This window comes from Geotrypetes seraphini, chromosome 1, assembly GCF_902459505.1.
Source record: "Geotrypetes seraphini chromosome 1, aGeoSer1.1, whole genome shotgun sequence".
NCBI classification, from domain to species: Eukaryota; Metazoa; Chordata; class Amphibia; order Gymnophiona; family Dermophiidae; genus Geotrypetes; species Geotrypetes seraphini.
The window spans coordinates 119,365,856-119,380,722 of NC_047084.1; the positions used below are offsets into that span (position 1 = coordinate 119,365,856).

The following is a 14,867-nucleotide window of genomic DNA, read 5'->3' on the forward strand; positions in this document are numbered from 1 at the left end:
CCAGTGCTAGGTCTAGTGAACTATTGCAACATCCTCTATCTACCATGCCCTGCAAACTTGATAAAACAACTGCAGACAGTACAAAACATTGATCTACTCGCTAAGTAAATTTGACCACATCACCATGGCCTACCTAGACTCACACTGGTTACCAATACAAGCACGAATTTAATTCAAATTATACTGTCTATTATTCAAAGCAATAAATGGCACTGCCCCCACTTACCTAAACAATCGCCTAAATCAAAACCTCACTACTAGACAAAGGAGAATCCAGACCCCATTTACCTTTCCCCCATTCAAAGGCACTCAGCGCAAGAAGATGTTTGACAACCTACTAGCGACGCAAGCAGCAAAACTTGACCACACCATCTCCAACTTGCTATTAACAGCGAGCGACTTCAAATCATTTCGAAAAGAAATTAAAACCCTGCTATTCAAAAAATTTATCCAGATGTCTTAACTCTACCCCCTGTTCTCCTCCTTCCTTACAAATTCCCCTTCATAGTCTCTCCCTCTCCGTAATTCTTTCTCTTCAAAGTCTCAACCATGTAAACAGCTCCCCAAACTGTATATTTCCTGGAATTGTCCAGTCATCTTTTTGTAATCCAAAACCCTAAATTGTAATTTTCCTGGAAATGTCCAGTTAGTTTCTTTTGTAATCCGCCCAGAACTGCAAGGTACGGGCAGAATAGAAGTCATTAATGTAATGTAAGATGGGGGAAAACATTAGGGAAGGGATTAAAAACTGCCTAAAATACCATGCCATGAAAACTTGATGATATCATTAAGTCGCTAGGACTCGAACACGAGTTGATGGCACCTATCAACAACTTAGGAGAAAACACCACTGGCAATGAAGCTTATACAGGTAAACAAGAGTGGCTGCAGCATGCATGAGCCTACATTGCATACAATGCCTTGCTCACACATCATAGCAGGAAATAACTGTAGCATTAAAGCTCTATGGAGTGAGCTTAGAGTTATGTCATAAACTAGTATGAAGCTGCTGGGGCAGAACAATGACTCCCTAACTGGAATCTGAGGTATGTAGAAAATGGAGTGACCCAATGCTGGGGAAGGGGGGGAAGTTTTTTCCTGTCCTATTACTTATGTTAATTGCCCTTCATTCTGTTCTCCGGGAGATACAGGCTAGAATTACAGGCACTGTGATGCAGGACCAAGAAGCTATTCCCTCCATACCACATGCAGACCCCAAATGCCTGGGCACTCTCACCAGATTTCATTTACCCACAAGAAGTAATTCCAGAAATGTGAGAAGCTTGTCCCATTGTTTTCCTCTTTACTTGTTCATCGTAGCAGTGGGACCCTAGCCGGAAAGAACTAACCATCTGTCCCAGCTGTATCACAGTAGAATTAATAAATAGCCTGATTCCTTCTCCCTTCCCACTTTTGGAACCTATTACACAGATCAGGAACTAAAGATAAAGGGGATGGGACTTGATATTACATTACATTAGTGATTTTTATTCCGCAGTTACCTTGCAGTTCAAGGCGGATTACAGAAGAGGATTTCTGGACATGTCCAGAGGTGCTACAGAGTAGAGCAGGTTGCTTCAGAAAATTGAAATGGTTCATACGGTGTTAGTTAGTCTTCATGGATTTCTTGAATAGCAGGGTTTTTATTTCTTTTCTGAAAATTTTGTAGTCTGGGGTCATGATTAGTAGATTGGAGAGTTGGTGGTCTAGTTTTGCCGCCTGTGTGGCTAGAAGGCCATCGTACAGTTTTTTCTTTTTGACGTCTCTGATTGGAGGGTATGTGAATGGTGTCTGGGTTCTCCTGTGTCTGGTTGTGGTAGTTTGGATTAGGCGGTTGTTCAAGTAGGCTGGGCTGTCACCATTTATGGATTTAAAAAATAGACAGTAGAATTTAAATACTATTTTTGCTTGAATTGGGAGCCGCTTTTTTTGTGTGGTTTATACAATCAAAGCAATTTATATGAAGTATTAAGTGACTTGCCCAGAGTCAAAAGGAACGGTACTAGTGACCTGGATTGGCCACCTTGAGAACAGGCTACTGGGCTTGATGGACCATTGGTCTGAACTAGTGAGGCTAGTCTTATGTTCTTATGGCAGTGGGAATTGAACTCACAACCTCAGGGTGCGGAGGCATCTGCTCTAGCCATTAGGCCACTCCTCCAATACAATATGCAGATAGACTTTCCTCCCTAGAGTATATTCTTTACTGATGGTTGAAAAGTGCTCCATAGACCCTGATGATGGGGGTCTATTTTCAGCTCTTTTGCTTAGCATCACAGGTCTGCCTGCACTTTTGTTGGGGAACTTACTTGAGAAGATTTCCTTCCAATATTCACTAATAAAGCGATGGGATTTCTTAGCCTACATAGTATGTTATGTTATGTTACATGGGATTTCTAGACCGCATAACCATTAGTTCGATGCAGTTTACAAAAGATTACAGTAAGAAAAAGCATAACCAAATCTAATTAGACAGAAATTTTGAAAAAAGGAAGGTTTTCCACAGTTTTCTAAAATGTTCATAGGAATAGGATGTAAGCAGCAATGATCAAAGACCTTTGTCATAAAAAGCTGCCTAACTTTATTTTTCTATACCGCCAACACCCAAAAAGTCGTAGGCAGTTCACAAAATAAAAAGAACTCAGCATTCCAGTGATGGTACAAAGCACACAAAAAGGCAGGACAATATTTCAGTAATGAAAAATACATAGTCATCAATCAAGTAACAAATTGGTTGAACAAATAGGTCTTGACCAGTTGCTGATTGTTGAATCAGATCGTCTAACCATACTTGAACTTTACCTGCTTGAAAAGCCAAAGATCGATCAAAATACATTTAATAACGGCAATTTTTGGGATTAGGAAAAGTGAATAAACCAGTGCGCCGAGTAGGCCTAGTCGAACAGTACCGTTCAAAATGAGAGAGGAGATATAGCGGAGCTAATCCAAATAACATCTGAGAGAATGCACTCAAGGTATTTCTTACTTTTACATCCCCTGACTGACAGAAAAGTAAACAGGGCATGTGACATTATAGGGAAAGTATTAAAGGTATAAAATATGCTACAGCTTCAAAATAAAATCACATCTCTAGCTCATTTGCACGTTTGACAATAGGACACCAAAGATGGCTCTGTATAACATAGTATATCCGCACATGCAAATGATGCATGTCATTGGGACCTTAATTCTGGCCAAAACAAGGCCCAGTCCAGGATGAAACGGAGCAACTTTTGTAGCAAGAAATGGCATAAAAAAATTTAAAACTACACAATAGAGAGATTTACACCCAAACAATGGTGAAAATTTGTATAAAAAGTGATGTCATGTCTTTGTCATTGTATCTTTGCTTCCAGTTGGCTGCAGTCTCCTAGTACACATCCTAGATGTACGTCATGGGCCATTCCTACTGGTCCAGGAGCAGTGAAGAGTCAAAGTAGGCTTTATATTTCTAATTGTAACATTTTTCACATAGTTCGCTGGCCCTTAAAAAAGAAGGCAAGCTCATGTTAGGTTCCAAACTTTACACAGGAACTTAGTGCCAGGGGTTGTACTAATCCAAAACATTTCATACCCCTGACAAGTTGGGCTTCAGTGCCTGGACAAAGTGGCTTCTACGCCAACATAATTGGTAACACCTCCATAAACAGCAGCAAACTTTTCAGACTGGTCCATGACTTATATGACATTCAATCTCACACAAACCTGACAGAAGAATCCACAGTGACAGCCGACAACCTGGCAGACTTCTTCAACACCAAAGTAAATAACTTAAGACACTCTATAATGGACTCTCCAGACTCCCACTGGGACTACTCTATTCCACAAGACCTAGTCGCCGCCAAAGCAGACATGAACTGGTCCAACTTTAATGAGACCGATTGGCAAACATTTATCAAATTCTACAACAAATACGTCAAATCATACTGCAGATTGGACACTTGCCCCCCAGATGTAATGAAAGCAGCCCCAATCATCTTCAAAGCCAAACTATTCAACTGGATCAACCTACAACTAACCGCAGGAATATTTCCAAAAACCTTAGGTCAAATTGTAATAACACCCATTAAAAAGAACAACAAAAAACCACCCAACAACCTAACCAATTTCGCAAACATCCCTCTCGCGGTCAAAATAATGGAAGGGATAGTAAATGCTGAACTAAACTCATATTTAGACAAATTCAACTTACTGCACAACAACCAGTCAGGCTTCAGACCTGGTCACAGCACCAAAACAATCATGGCCTCACTACTTAACCACCTTCACGCCCTCCTCACCCAAGGTACCAGCACCATGATCCTACAACTGAACCTAGTAGATCACACCATTCTTTTGAACTGCCTAGAAACCACAGGTATCACAGGCTACGCTCACAATTGGTTCCAGGGATTCCTCAGGAACAGATCCTACCAGGTATTCAAAGATGACAAACTTTCCCATAGCTGGAATAACAACTGTGGATTACCTCAGGGTTCCCCCCTATCCCCAACCCTCTTTAATATCTACCTCAGCTCATTAGGAAACCTGCTACAAAGCCTAGGGCTCACCTTCTACATCTATGCAGATGACATTACTGTAGTGATTCCGCTAACTGCCCTAATGTCACAATTCTCCAACTCCTTAACCAACATCCTAAATCAAATAGAGCACTGGATGATGGCCTTCAAACTGAAACTCAACACAGAAAAAACCAAATTCTTCCTGGCATCACCCAACGAAAAGATAAAAGAAAATTCAATTCACCTACAGAGCCGAGAATACAAAATTGACCAAACCATAAAGATTCTGGGGGTAACACTTGACAAACACCTAACCCTGGAAAACCACATAAACCTACTGTTTAAAAAATGTATTTCGGTCCTCTGGAAACTTCGCACTATTAAAAAATTCTTTGATGAAAAGTCCTTCCGTTTACTAGTACAATCATCCATCTCAAGCACCCTAGATTACTGTAACATCATATACCTAGGAGCTTATAAAAAGAACCTCAACAAGCTGAGATTAATTCAGAACACCGCGATCCGACTAATCCATGGTTTAAAAAAATGGGAACACATTTCCCCTTATTATCAGAAACTCCACTGGCTACCCGCAGAATCCAGAGTCCTCTTCAAGTTTGCTTGTTTTTGCTACAAAGCTGTCTTTGGGATTCTTCCAGCTTACCTAATCTCCCAGTTCTCCCCCAACGAGTCCAACAAGAGCACTCGCAGAACAAACCTATTTAATCACCCCTCCTTGAAATCTTACCAATACAAAAAGTTTCTAGATAGAATGTTATCATTCCAGGCAGCTAGGCTGAACACATGGCTTGGAAAGCCCATACTTGAGGCCACTACATACGCAGACTTTAGAAAATCCCTGAAAACTCGACTGTTTAACAAATTCTAAATTCCCATATCCAACTCTTCCTCGCCATGACCCTTCCACCTCGCCCCCTAATTCCAAGGCCCGAAACTAATTATACTTTCCACCTTGAATCTCATGTACTGACATAATGTATCTTTATTGTAACCCATGTACTGACTAAATGTATCTTTATGGTAACCCACCTGTATCCCATACACTGACAAAATGCACCTTGATAGTAAACCACTTGTATTGTAACCCACTTGCATCCTATGTACTGACAAAATATACCTTAACTGTAACCCACTTGTATCCCATGTACTGACAAAATGAATCTTTAATGTAAACCACTTGCATCCCATGTACTGACTAAACGTATCTTTATTGTAAACCGTTTCTATCCCATGTACTGTCAAATGTATCTTTATTGTATACCACTTCGAACTTCACGGTATAGCGGTATATAAGAAATAAATTATTATTATTATTATTATATGGCGCATGACACTCTGAAGGTGACCTCCGTTCAGCTGTCTGTAAGTCTCAAACCAGTCGAGATCCTGCCAAAACATTTTGCATGATTTTGTTTGAGATCCTAGGGAACATCACCATAAAATTTAGAGGAGGTCAAGCATGGACACCTGGTCCACTTGATATGGAATGACAAACATTTGCTCTAGAAATTCTCTCAGGTCTTTGTGAGGCCAAGGGGTGTAGGAATGCCACACAGGAAACACAAACACGCAGTCTTAGAGTCGGAATGGAGGCACTCCCTAATGGATGGTCTCTCACTCTTTTATTGAGAATCTTAGCTCCATTAATTACTTAGCTAATGCTCTACAAGGTTATAATTTCATAATGCATTTACAGTGAGGATTAGACAAAGGTAATTCATTGTTTACATATTTCATGTGCTTCTCAAAGCTACTATCTCACATGACATATGAATACATAATAACAGGTACAATAAAGTGATTCCCAATGTGTACATTTCTGATATGTCTCAAATCTTACTATAGCATGTGACAGTCCAAAGGTTAAAATGCATACTCCTTAAGCTCTCTTGATTAGCCTTAACTCAGGGCCTGCTCAGGCAAAGTTTGATTGTTGCCCATATAAGGGATGCTTAGACAAGATAAGAGATAAGATAAGGGTAAACCTGTGTCAGTTTAATATGTGGCAAGAGTCTTGTGACAAAAGGGGAGGGGGGAATGCCTCAGCATTCTGTCTCAAGGTGCAAACCTTTTTCCTTGTTTTGTCAAGAGGGAAAGAGAAAGGAGTCATACTTCTACACAGGGCCTCAAAGCCTTACACAGGGCCTAGATCCGTACACAGGGCCTAGATACATATACAGAGCCTAGATCAGTGTGCTGACCTGGCCTGGTTCAGAACTGCCTGTGTTCTGATGCCCTGGATCAGAACTTATCAGATCTCCATCCCTACAAAGGGGATTAAAAATTAATTGCAGATAAGATAAATTTTTAGGAAGCAGCTCATGGTATTCACTCAGTCAGTGAAGTTCAGGCGAGTGCTCCAAATTGTTATCCAACCTTTGCTCTTTTGATATCAATTTGTAATGCAGTTTCCAGCGTCCGACAATTCAACATAAAACTTGTCAGCATTTTTCTTCCTTTTGGCTTTGGTATAGGATATACAGGATGTGCCCTCCTGCAATACCCAGGTGCAGATAACATTTCACAACTTTTCATCTATCCAGGCCTCCTTTTTACAAACCCACGAAAGCGTTTTATAGCACCAGCTGAATGTTCTGCACTGCTCCCAACACTCATAGAGTTCTTTGAGCATCGGGAGCAACACAGAGCATTCAGTGCACCGGCCTGCGCTAAAAACCACTTTTGCGGGGGGGGGGGGGGGGTGTATATTATTAATCCTTCATACTCATCGTGTGCTATCAGTATTCTATACATCTTCCTGTCCTTCACAAAGCAATATACTGTTGTTTTATCCATTGCATTTTATAATTTTTTTGTTTTTATTATGTTTTACCTCCTTCTGTATAATTTTCTTTTTAAATTCTAATCTAATATTTGTGTGTCGTGCACACCAAAACAGGCTCTAGGTCACTTGAAGAAGGAAGGGAAATAGGGGAGGGATAAATCCTAGGCAAATTAAATAAAGGTCAGGTGCTTACGATGAGCTTAGAAGAATTAATTGTCGAAGAGTTCTCTGACCAGGGGGCATATCACACACAGAATAAACTTGAAACCTGAAACTTTGTATTTTTTTTTATTCAGGTTCAACACAAGTTACCTCAACTCAAAGCCATTTTACAATATGGTGGAGAACTACAGGAGAAGAGACCTAAACTGTATGCGGTAAGACAAAGCAACGCTTCTCGTCTTTCCTCTCCTGAACTGTACCATGGAGAACCACCTTGAAATTTGAATAAACTTGGAACTGCATAAGAGATTCAGCCAATCACCTTGAGCTCCCCCTCACCAATGTTGCTTATCCTTGCCACAGTGGAAGTTGAATCACTGTACAGAAATATCCCCCATGCAAACGGTGAAAGGAAAGGATAAGTTTTCTGTCTCTGTCTATGCTGGAAGTAATCAAATGCAGAATGTTCGTGTTTACTCTCTTGATGGTTTGGGAAAAGGTCATTTAATTTATGTTAACGAAGTTAGTTGTCTGAGACAATGAAGGCTCAACCCCCCACAGCTCTTAACACCTTTAAGATTTAAACAATGAAGTACATATCCTGCTCATTCATCCCCCCCTTTTCTGGTGTTGATTACTTCTTTGAAGCCTATGTATCCTGTCACTAGATATGGTCTGTACTTACGTCATCTGCTAATACCACTGACCCATGTGAAGGATATATAACTGAATGTACACTGATAATAAAATAGGCAAATCTCTTTGGAACACTGTCTACCTATCTTTCTTTCTAAGGGGAATTGCCTCCAGATGACAGAGTGTTTTGCAGGGCAGTTTCGGGACCAAGAAACGGATCTTGTTCGTTTCAAACGGCAGGGCAGCATATTCAGGACTAGAAATACATAGGAGAATCTGTTACAAAACTAACTGAATCCATCCTATCCCACAACTACTTTGTCTTCAATAATATTTATTTACAAATGATGAGAACCACGATAGGTATCAGAATAGCACCAACCTTTTTATGTCAGAACTGGAGGGGGCATTCCTAAAAAGACCGTCATAATTTGAAATGAAGGCAAAGAGAACTTTAAACATTTCTACCACTCCTTTGGCACATCCCATGGACTATTCCATAGAAAGTATTATCTTTGTAGACCCTACAATCTCAATCTGCAGTGGAAATCAACTGAGGTTGTGACAGAGACCACCATTCTGGGATTCAAGGGCAAGTTGGATGCATATCTTCATGCAAATCACATTGAGGGACACGGGTGAACAAGGTGTCCAGTAGAGAACACCTAGCTTGGCCTCCGCGTGTGCGGGTCGCCGGACTAGATGGATATAGGGTCTGATCCGGTGAAGGCATTTCTTATGTTCTTATGACACATACAACTATTGATTGTAGCTCCAGTTTTCATCCTCCACACAAGATCTATGGGCTTGTTGGGCCACTGGGGTTTGCGCACATCTGGGAAGCCGAAAGCTATGTTGTCGGTACTTTCACTTCCATCAGGGCCTTCAAAAGCAGACAGGTTTCAGGGGAGATGTCAGACTAACAATGTACCACCTATCTGGGAGCAGCAGATGGGCAGTTTTGGAGGCAGAGGATCGTGTTTGATGTGACAACAGCAACAACATCTAATTTATACTGTGCAGAAGAGAAGCCCAGCAATTTACTTCTGTATTCTGCCACAAAAACTTGATGATATTCATCAAGTCTCTAGGACTCAAACACAAGTCGATGCACCTAACAAGACATTAAAAAATTCATTATACACTACCAAAACACAAGACTCTGCATTTGCTCTGGCCCACAAGACAGGAATAAACACTTTAACAGAATCCTTGAAACAAAAGGCCTATCACCCCAAAATCATCTCCAAGAAAATGAATCCTCCCATAAAACACCCAAGAAAAATGTACTATAAAATGCAAAGAAAAAGAAAAGCATTGTTTATACTAACGTAATCCAGAACTAGAGAGTGATTATGCGAAACTATATTGAAATCTAGACTCCACCACTACTGGGTTCCTTGACCTGTTTGCTCTAGAACCCACACAGACGATCAGATCTCCAACCCATGAAAAGAGTCTACAAAGGGGTCAACTTCCTTTAAAACAAGACTGGGAGCATCAAAAGAACACCCTTGTCACAGGCAGAAGTAGACAGAGATTTAAATGAAGACATTCAAACTACAGCTATGAAAGGGGATAAGAACATAAGAATTGCCGCTGCTAGGTCAGACCAGTGGTCCATCGTTCCCAGCAGTCCGCTCACGCGGCGGCCCCCGGGTCAAAGACCAGTGCTCTAAAATGAGTCCAGCCTCACCTGTGTACGTCCCAGTTTAGCAGGAACTTGTTCAGCTTAATCTTGAAACCCTGGAGGGTGTTTTCCCCTACAACAGACTCCGGAAGAGTGTTCCAGCTCTCCACTACTCTCTGTGTGAAGAAGAACTTCCTTACGTTTGTATGGAATCTATCCCCTTTCAACTTTAGAGATTGCCCTCTCATTCTTCCTATCTTGGAGAGTGTGAACAGTCTGTCTTTATCTACTAAGTCTATTCCCTTCAGTATTTTGAATGTTTCGATCATGTCTCCTCTTTTCAAGGGAGAAGAGGCCGAGTTTCTCTAATCTCTCACTGTACGGAGACTCCTACAGCCCCTTAACCATTTTAGTCGCTCTTCTCTGGACCCTTTCGAGTAGTACCATGTCTTTCTTCATGTGCGGTGACCAGTGCTGGATGCAGTACTCCAGGTGAGGACGCACCATGGCCCGGTACAATGGCAGGATAACCTTCTCCGATCTGTTCGTGATCTCCTTCTTTATCATTCTTAGCATTCTGTTTGCCCTTTTTGCCACTGCAGCGCATTGTGCAGACGGCTTCATCGACTTATCGATCAGAACTCCCAAGTCTCTTTCCTGTCTCTCCAAGTACCGCCCCGGACATCCTGTATTCGTGCATGAGATTTTTGTTACCGACATGCATCACTGTGCATTTATCTACGTTGAACCTCATTTGCCATGTCGCTGCCCATTTCTCGAGCTTGATTATGTCACTTTGTAGATCTTCGCAGTCCCCTTGTGTCTTCACTACTCTGAATAACTTTGTATCATCTGCAAACTTAATCACCTCACTCGTACCAGTGTCCAGATTGTTTATAAAGATGTTGAAGAGCACGGGTCCAAGCACCAAGCCCTGCGGCACCCCGCTGGTGACACTCTTCCAGTCCGAGTATTGTCCATTTACCCCCACTCTCTGTTTCCTATGCTCCAGCCAGTTTTTAATCCACGTGAGTATTTCACCCTCAATTCCATGGCTCAATTTTCCGAAGTAGTCGTTCATGCGGAACCTTGTCGAACGCCTTCTGAAAATCCAGATATACAAAGTCGACTGGGTCGCCCTTGTCTATCCGTCTGTTTACTCCCTCAAAGAAGTGCAGCAAGTTCGTCAGGCAAGATCTGCCTTTGCTGAAACCGTGCTGGAAGGTCCTCATTAAACCGTGTTCGTCAAGGTGATCAATGATGCGGTCCTTTATCAGCACCTCTACCATCTTTCCCAGTACTGAGGTCAGACTCACCAGTCTGTAGTTTCCCAGATCTCCCCTTGAACCTTTATTGAAGATCGGCGTAACATTCGCCACTTTCCAGTCTTCCGGAATCTTTCCTGATTTGATCGACAGATTGGCTATTAGTTGAAGCAGTTTGGCTATAGTCCCTTTCAGTTCCTTGATGACCCTCGGATGGATGCCATCCGGTCCCGGGGATTTATCGCTCTTAAGCCTATCAATCTGCCTGCATACCTCTTCTAGACTGACCGTCAACCCTGTCAGTTTCCCATCTTCGTTTCCTCCATATAGCCTAATGGGTTCCGGTATGCTGTATAGATCCTCTTTGGTAAATTCAGATGCAAAAAAAACGTGTTCAGTTTGTCTGCGATTTCTTTGTCCTCCTTTAGCACTCCCTTTATGCCATGGTCATCCAGCAGATGCACCAGTAATAGGTGATTTTAATATGCCAAATGATAATGGGAGATTCCTCCAATCATCTAGAAGTAGGAAGATCCAGGGAGAACCTTTCCAACAGTTGGAACGGCACCATACTGGACTTAGGGCCCGAGTATGTCACCTAAAATATTGCCGCTATCTAGTGCAGTGCTATACGCCAGTCTATAAAAGTTAGGCACCCATTATAAAATCTCACTAGCGCAGTCTTAAGCCTACATGCCTTCATCTGTATTAGGTGCCCAATAGCTCCTAACTCAAAAAGAGGTGCCTATGTCAAAAACAGGCCCACGATCCACCCCCTAACCACACCTACTTTTAACTATGCGTTTTGCACTAGTCGCCTAATGTTTGTAGAATCACGCCGATCAAGTTAGGACCCTATCATAAGAACATAAGCAGTGCCTCCGCCGGGTCAGACCATAGGTCCATCCCGCCCGGCAGTCCGCTCCTGCGGCGGCCCAAACAGGTCACGACCTGTCTGAATCACCAGAAGGGGCTCCCTTGCCACCTTGGTTTCTCATTGAAGTCCTATCTTCCCATCGAAGTCCTAACCCTCCGGTCTTGCACATGCACGACCTGGTTGGGTTTCTATACTTGTGTTACATCCCAGCTCCTCCCTCAGTATCCCACGATCCCTTTATCCCTCAGGAATCCGTCCAATCCCTGTTTGAATCCCTGTACCGTACTCTGTCTATCGTTCGATGAACTCCCTTGGTTACATTTCTAGCTATTTGCTCTTTGGTACTGAATAGATGACTATAACTGTCTAGTAGGTTTCAAATGTGTGAGCAGTGACCGACGACTGCAACCCTAAAGGCCGGTGCTTGTTTGTGCTCACAACTCCTCATGCAGGCCTTTGAGTGGTGAAATAGGGCCCAGCGTTGAGTCGTATCCTCTTGGCGAACGTTGAGAGCTCTTTCTAATATGCTAGTTATTCAATAAAACTTCTACTGGCCTCCTTTTTGGAAGAGCATTTCTCTAGCCCTACTCTCTTTGATGGCTTTTTTTGTTTTCCTTTTGGGTCACTTAATTGTGCCATAATTCCATTCATATGATAAGAGTTTCCAACTTTGGTATAGAAGCAAATGCTATTCCCCGTCCTTTACTTTGGAAGATGTTTATATAGCTTGGCAGGATCCTTCTTGGTGGGGGCGCCAGCACCTGACCTCCTCTCCATCCTCACTATCATGCGGATGCACCCCTTCCCCTCTCCCAATCCTCTTTAACAGTGCCGGTGTGAGCAGCAACCCCAACCTGCTGCTCACGCCGGCATCGTCTCTTTCTCTGACATCATTTCCTGGACCCACGCCTAGGAAGTGACATCAGAAGAAGAGCCGACAGGATGCAGTTGCTGCTCGTGCCGGGAACATTAAAGAGGGAAAGGGGCATATGGCAGGAGGGGGCAGGAAAGGAGAGGATGGAGGCGGGGGCAGAGAAGAGGGTGGGGGAGGTACGCCACTGGTAGGGTCACTATTTTGATCCCCAGTTGTCTCTTCTTATTCTTCTCCGTGTGCAGTGGGAGGAGTTTGTGCAGCTGGGCTCAGATGTTCCAGATTCACAACTGGATGAAGTAATCGCTTCTCAAAAAGTCAACCAGTGCTGTACCCTGGTCTATACCTCAGGGACCACAGGGAACTCCAAAGGGGTGATGCTCAGTCATGACAATGTGAGTATAAAAACAGGATCTTCATCTTCCAGCACCTCCTACAACTCAGTTCTTAAAGTGTATGAGAAAACCAGAATAATCCCAAAGCTTGGGATAGGTAGAAGCCAATTTACTAAGGGGCCTGCAAAATCTAATTTAGAGTGTATGCTTATTTGACATTAGTATCTGCTGCCTGATGCTAATGCAGAATTTGCACATGTAAAAACGGTCTGAGGCCCTTTTAAAATGTTCTCTCTGCATCTTTAAATCCCCTGCAGTAACCATGAGAAAGGTACAAGGCTTGGCACAACGGAGCTCTCTTTCAACCTCCGACTATCAAACAGTAACTTCCAGAGCCTCACATCCCTACTTCTCATCTCCACAAAAACAACCTCCCGTGAGGACCAATTATAGACATTGCCATGGGTGAATCTCAACACCGTACAAATCAGTATCCCCCACTTCATTACCTAGTTCTAGAATGCTTTCTCACTTTTTGTTATAACAAGTTGAGAAAAAAAAATAACAAAAGAAAAAAATAATATAACAGACTTAAAGGTTTTTTTGCCTGTGACTTGAGCAGGAGCAAGTGAGTTATTCATTCTTGAAACCTGAATTGGGTAGAAAGCTCTATATTCTGAGGCTTTTTTAAACCTCGTTAGTAGCATAACACATATTGTAGGTATAGACTTAATGTCGATTACTCCCTTGTTATAAAAAAAAAAAGAAAAGAAAAAGCATTCTAAGACATGGTAAATAAAAACTGAAGAAGTACGTAAAGAATTTCAAGGCCGCGGAACGTCATGATTCTATAGAAGTGGGGGATATTGATCTGTATTGTATTGATGATACTTTTGGGCCGTGTGGTCAGACTATACAGTATATTGGCTTGGGTGAATCTCTTCATAAAAGCCGTTTATAAATCCCAATAAACAAAGTAAAATAAATCTATTTCAGGAAGAGGCAGCCAAAGTCTACCTTCAGCTTCAGGCAGGCTTGGGGCACCCTGTAGCATGGAGGCCCAGTACATAAGCATGAATGAATAAAGAGCCAGAAGGACCAGTTCTGTAGCATTTTAGATTAAAAAAACAAAAGTGAACTGAGGAAAAAGATGGTCTTAATGATGATTTCTTGGTTTGTTTCTACAATAACTAATTTGGTAATGATAATCCACAAATGCTTAAGTGAGACAGGACCCGGCACAGTCCTTGTTTCACCTTCCTCAGAGGTCCAAATTGATGTTAAAAGACAAAATGTGGAGTCAAAATAGTTATATAACCACTTCACCAAGAGAAAAGGCTTGGGAACGAGCTTCACTATTTTCACTTCACATATCAATGCCTTGCACTAGTCATCTCTGGCAAATATGTCATCTTCTGATATCAGAGACGTTCTTCAAGCTGCCTTTCTGATCTCATCATACACACACTTAGATATGGTGTCACAGAAACTCTTTGGAGAAGCTACTAAAGGTTTACGAAGTGCTTTGCCACATTAGTGCTCACTGACACGACAGTAATTAAGTTCCATTGCTTACAATGGGACCCATGGTTTAGTCAACTTAGCCCTACATTTGTAGCTGAGGTTGAAGTGTCTTGACCAAGGCCAAAATGTAAACAGGATTTGAACTGTGGCTTCCCCGCTTCTCAGCCTACTGATGTAATCACCACTTCTTGGTCTGCTGGTATAATGAAAGCTGTGGTCTCGTTTTGGGGCATGCTAACCCCAAGAAACCAAAACACTG

At 42.2% G+C, this 14,867-nt stretch overlaps 1 protein-coding gene across 1 annotated transcript in view; it reads left to right on the forward strand.

Annotated features, from left to right (window-relative positions):
* LOC117356932 (long-chain-fatty-acid--CoA ligase ACSBG2-like) overlaps positions 1-14,867 on the forward strand; it is a 102,682-nt gene that overhangs the window by 48,729 nt on the left and 39,086 nt on the right. The window contains exons 7-8 of the mRNA XM_033936894.1: positions 7,605-7,685; positions 12,995-13,144. Coding sequence (XP_033792785.1) covers positions 7,605-7,685; positions 12,995-13,144 — 231 coding nt within the window. The remainder of the gene's footprint in view (positions 1-7,604; positions 7,686-12,994; positions 13,145-14,867) is intronic.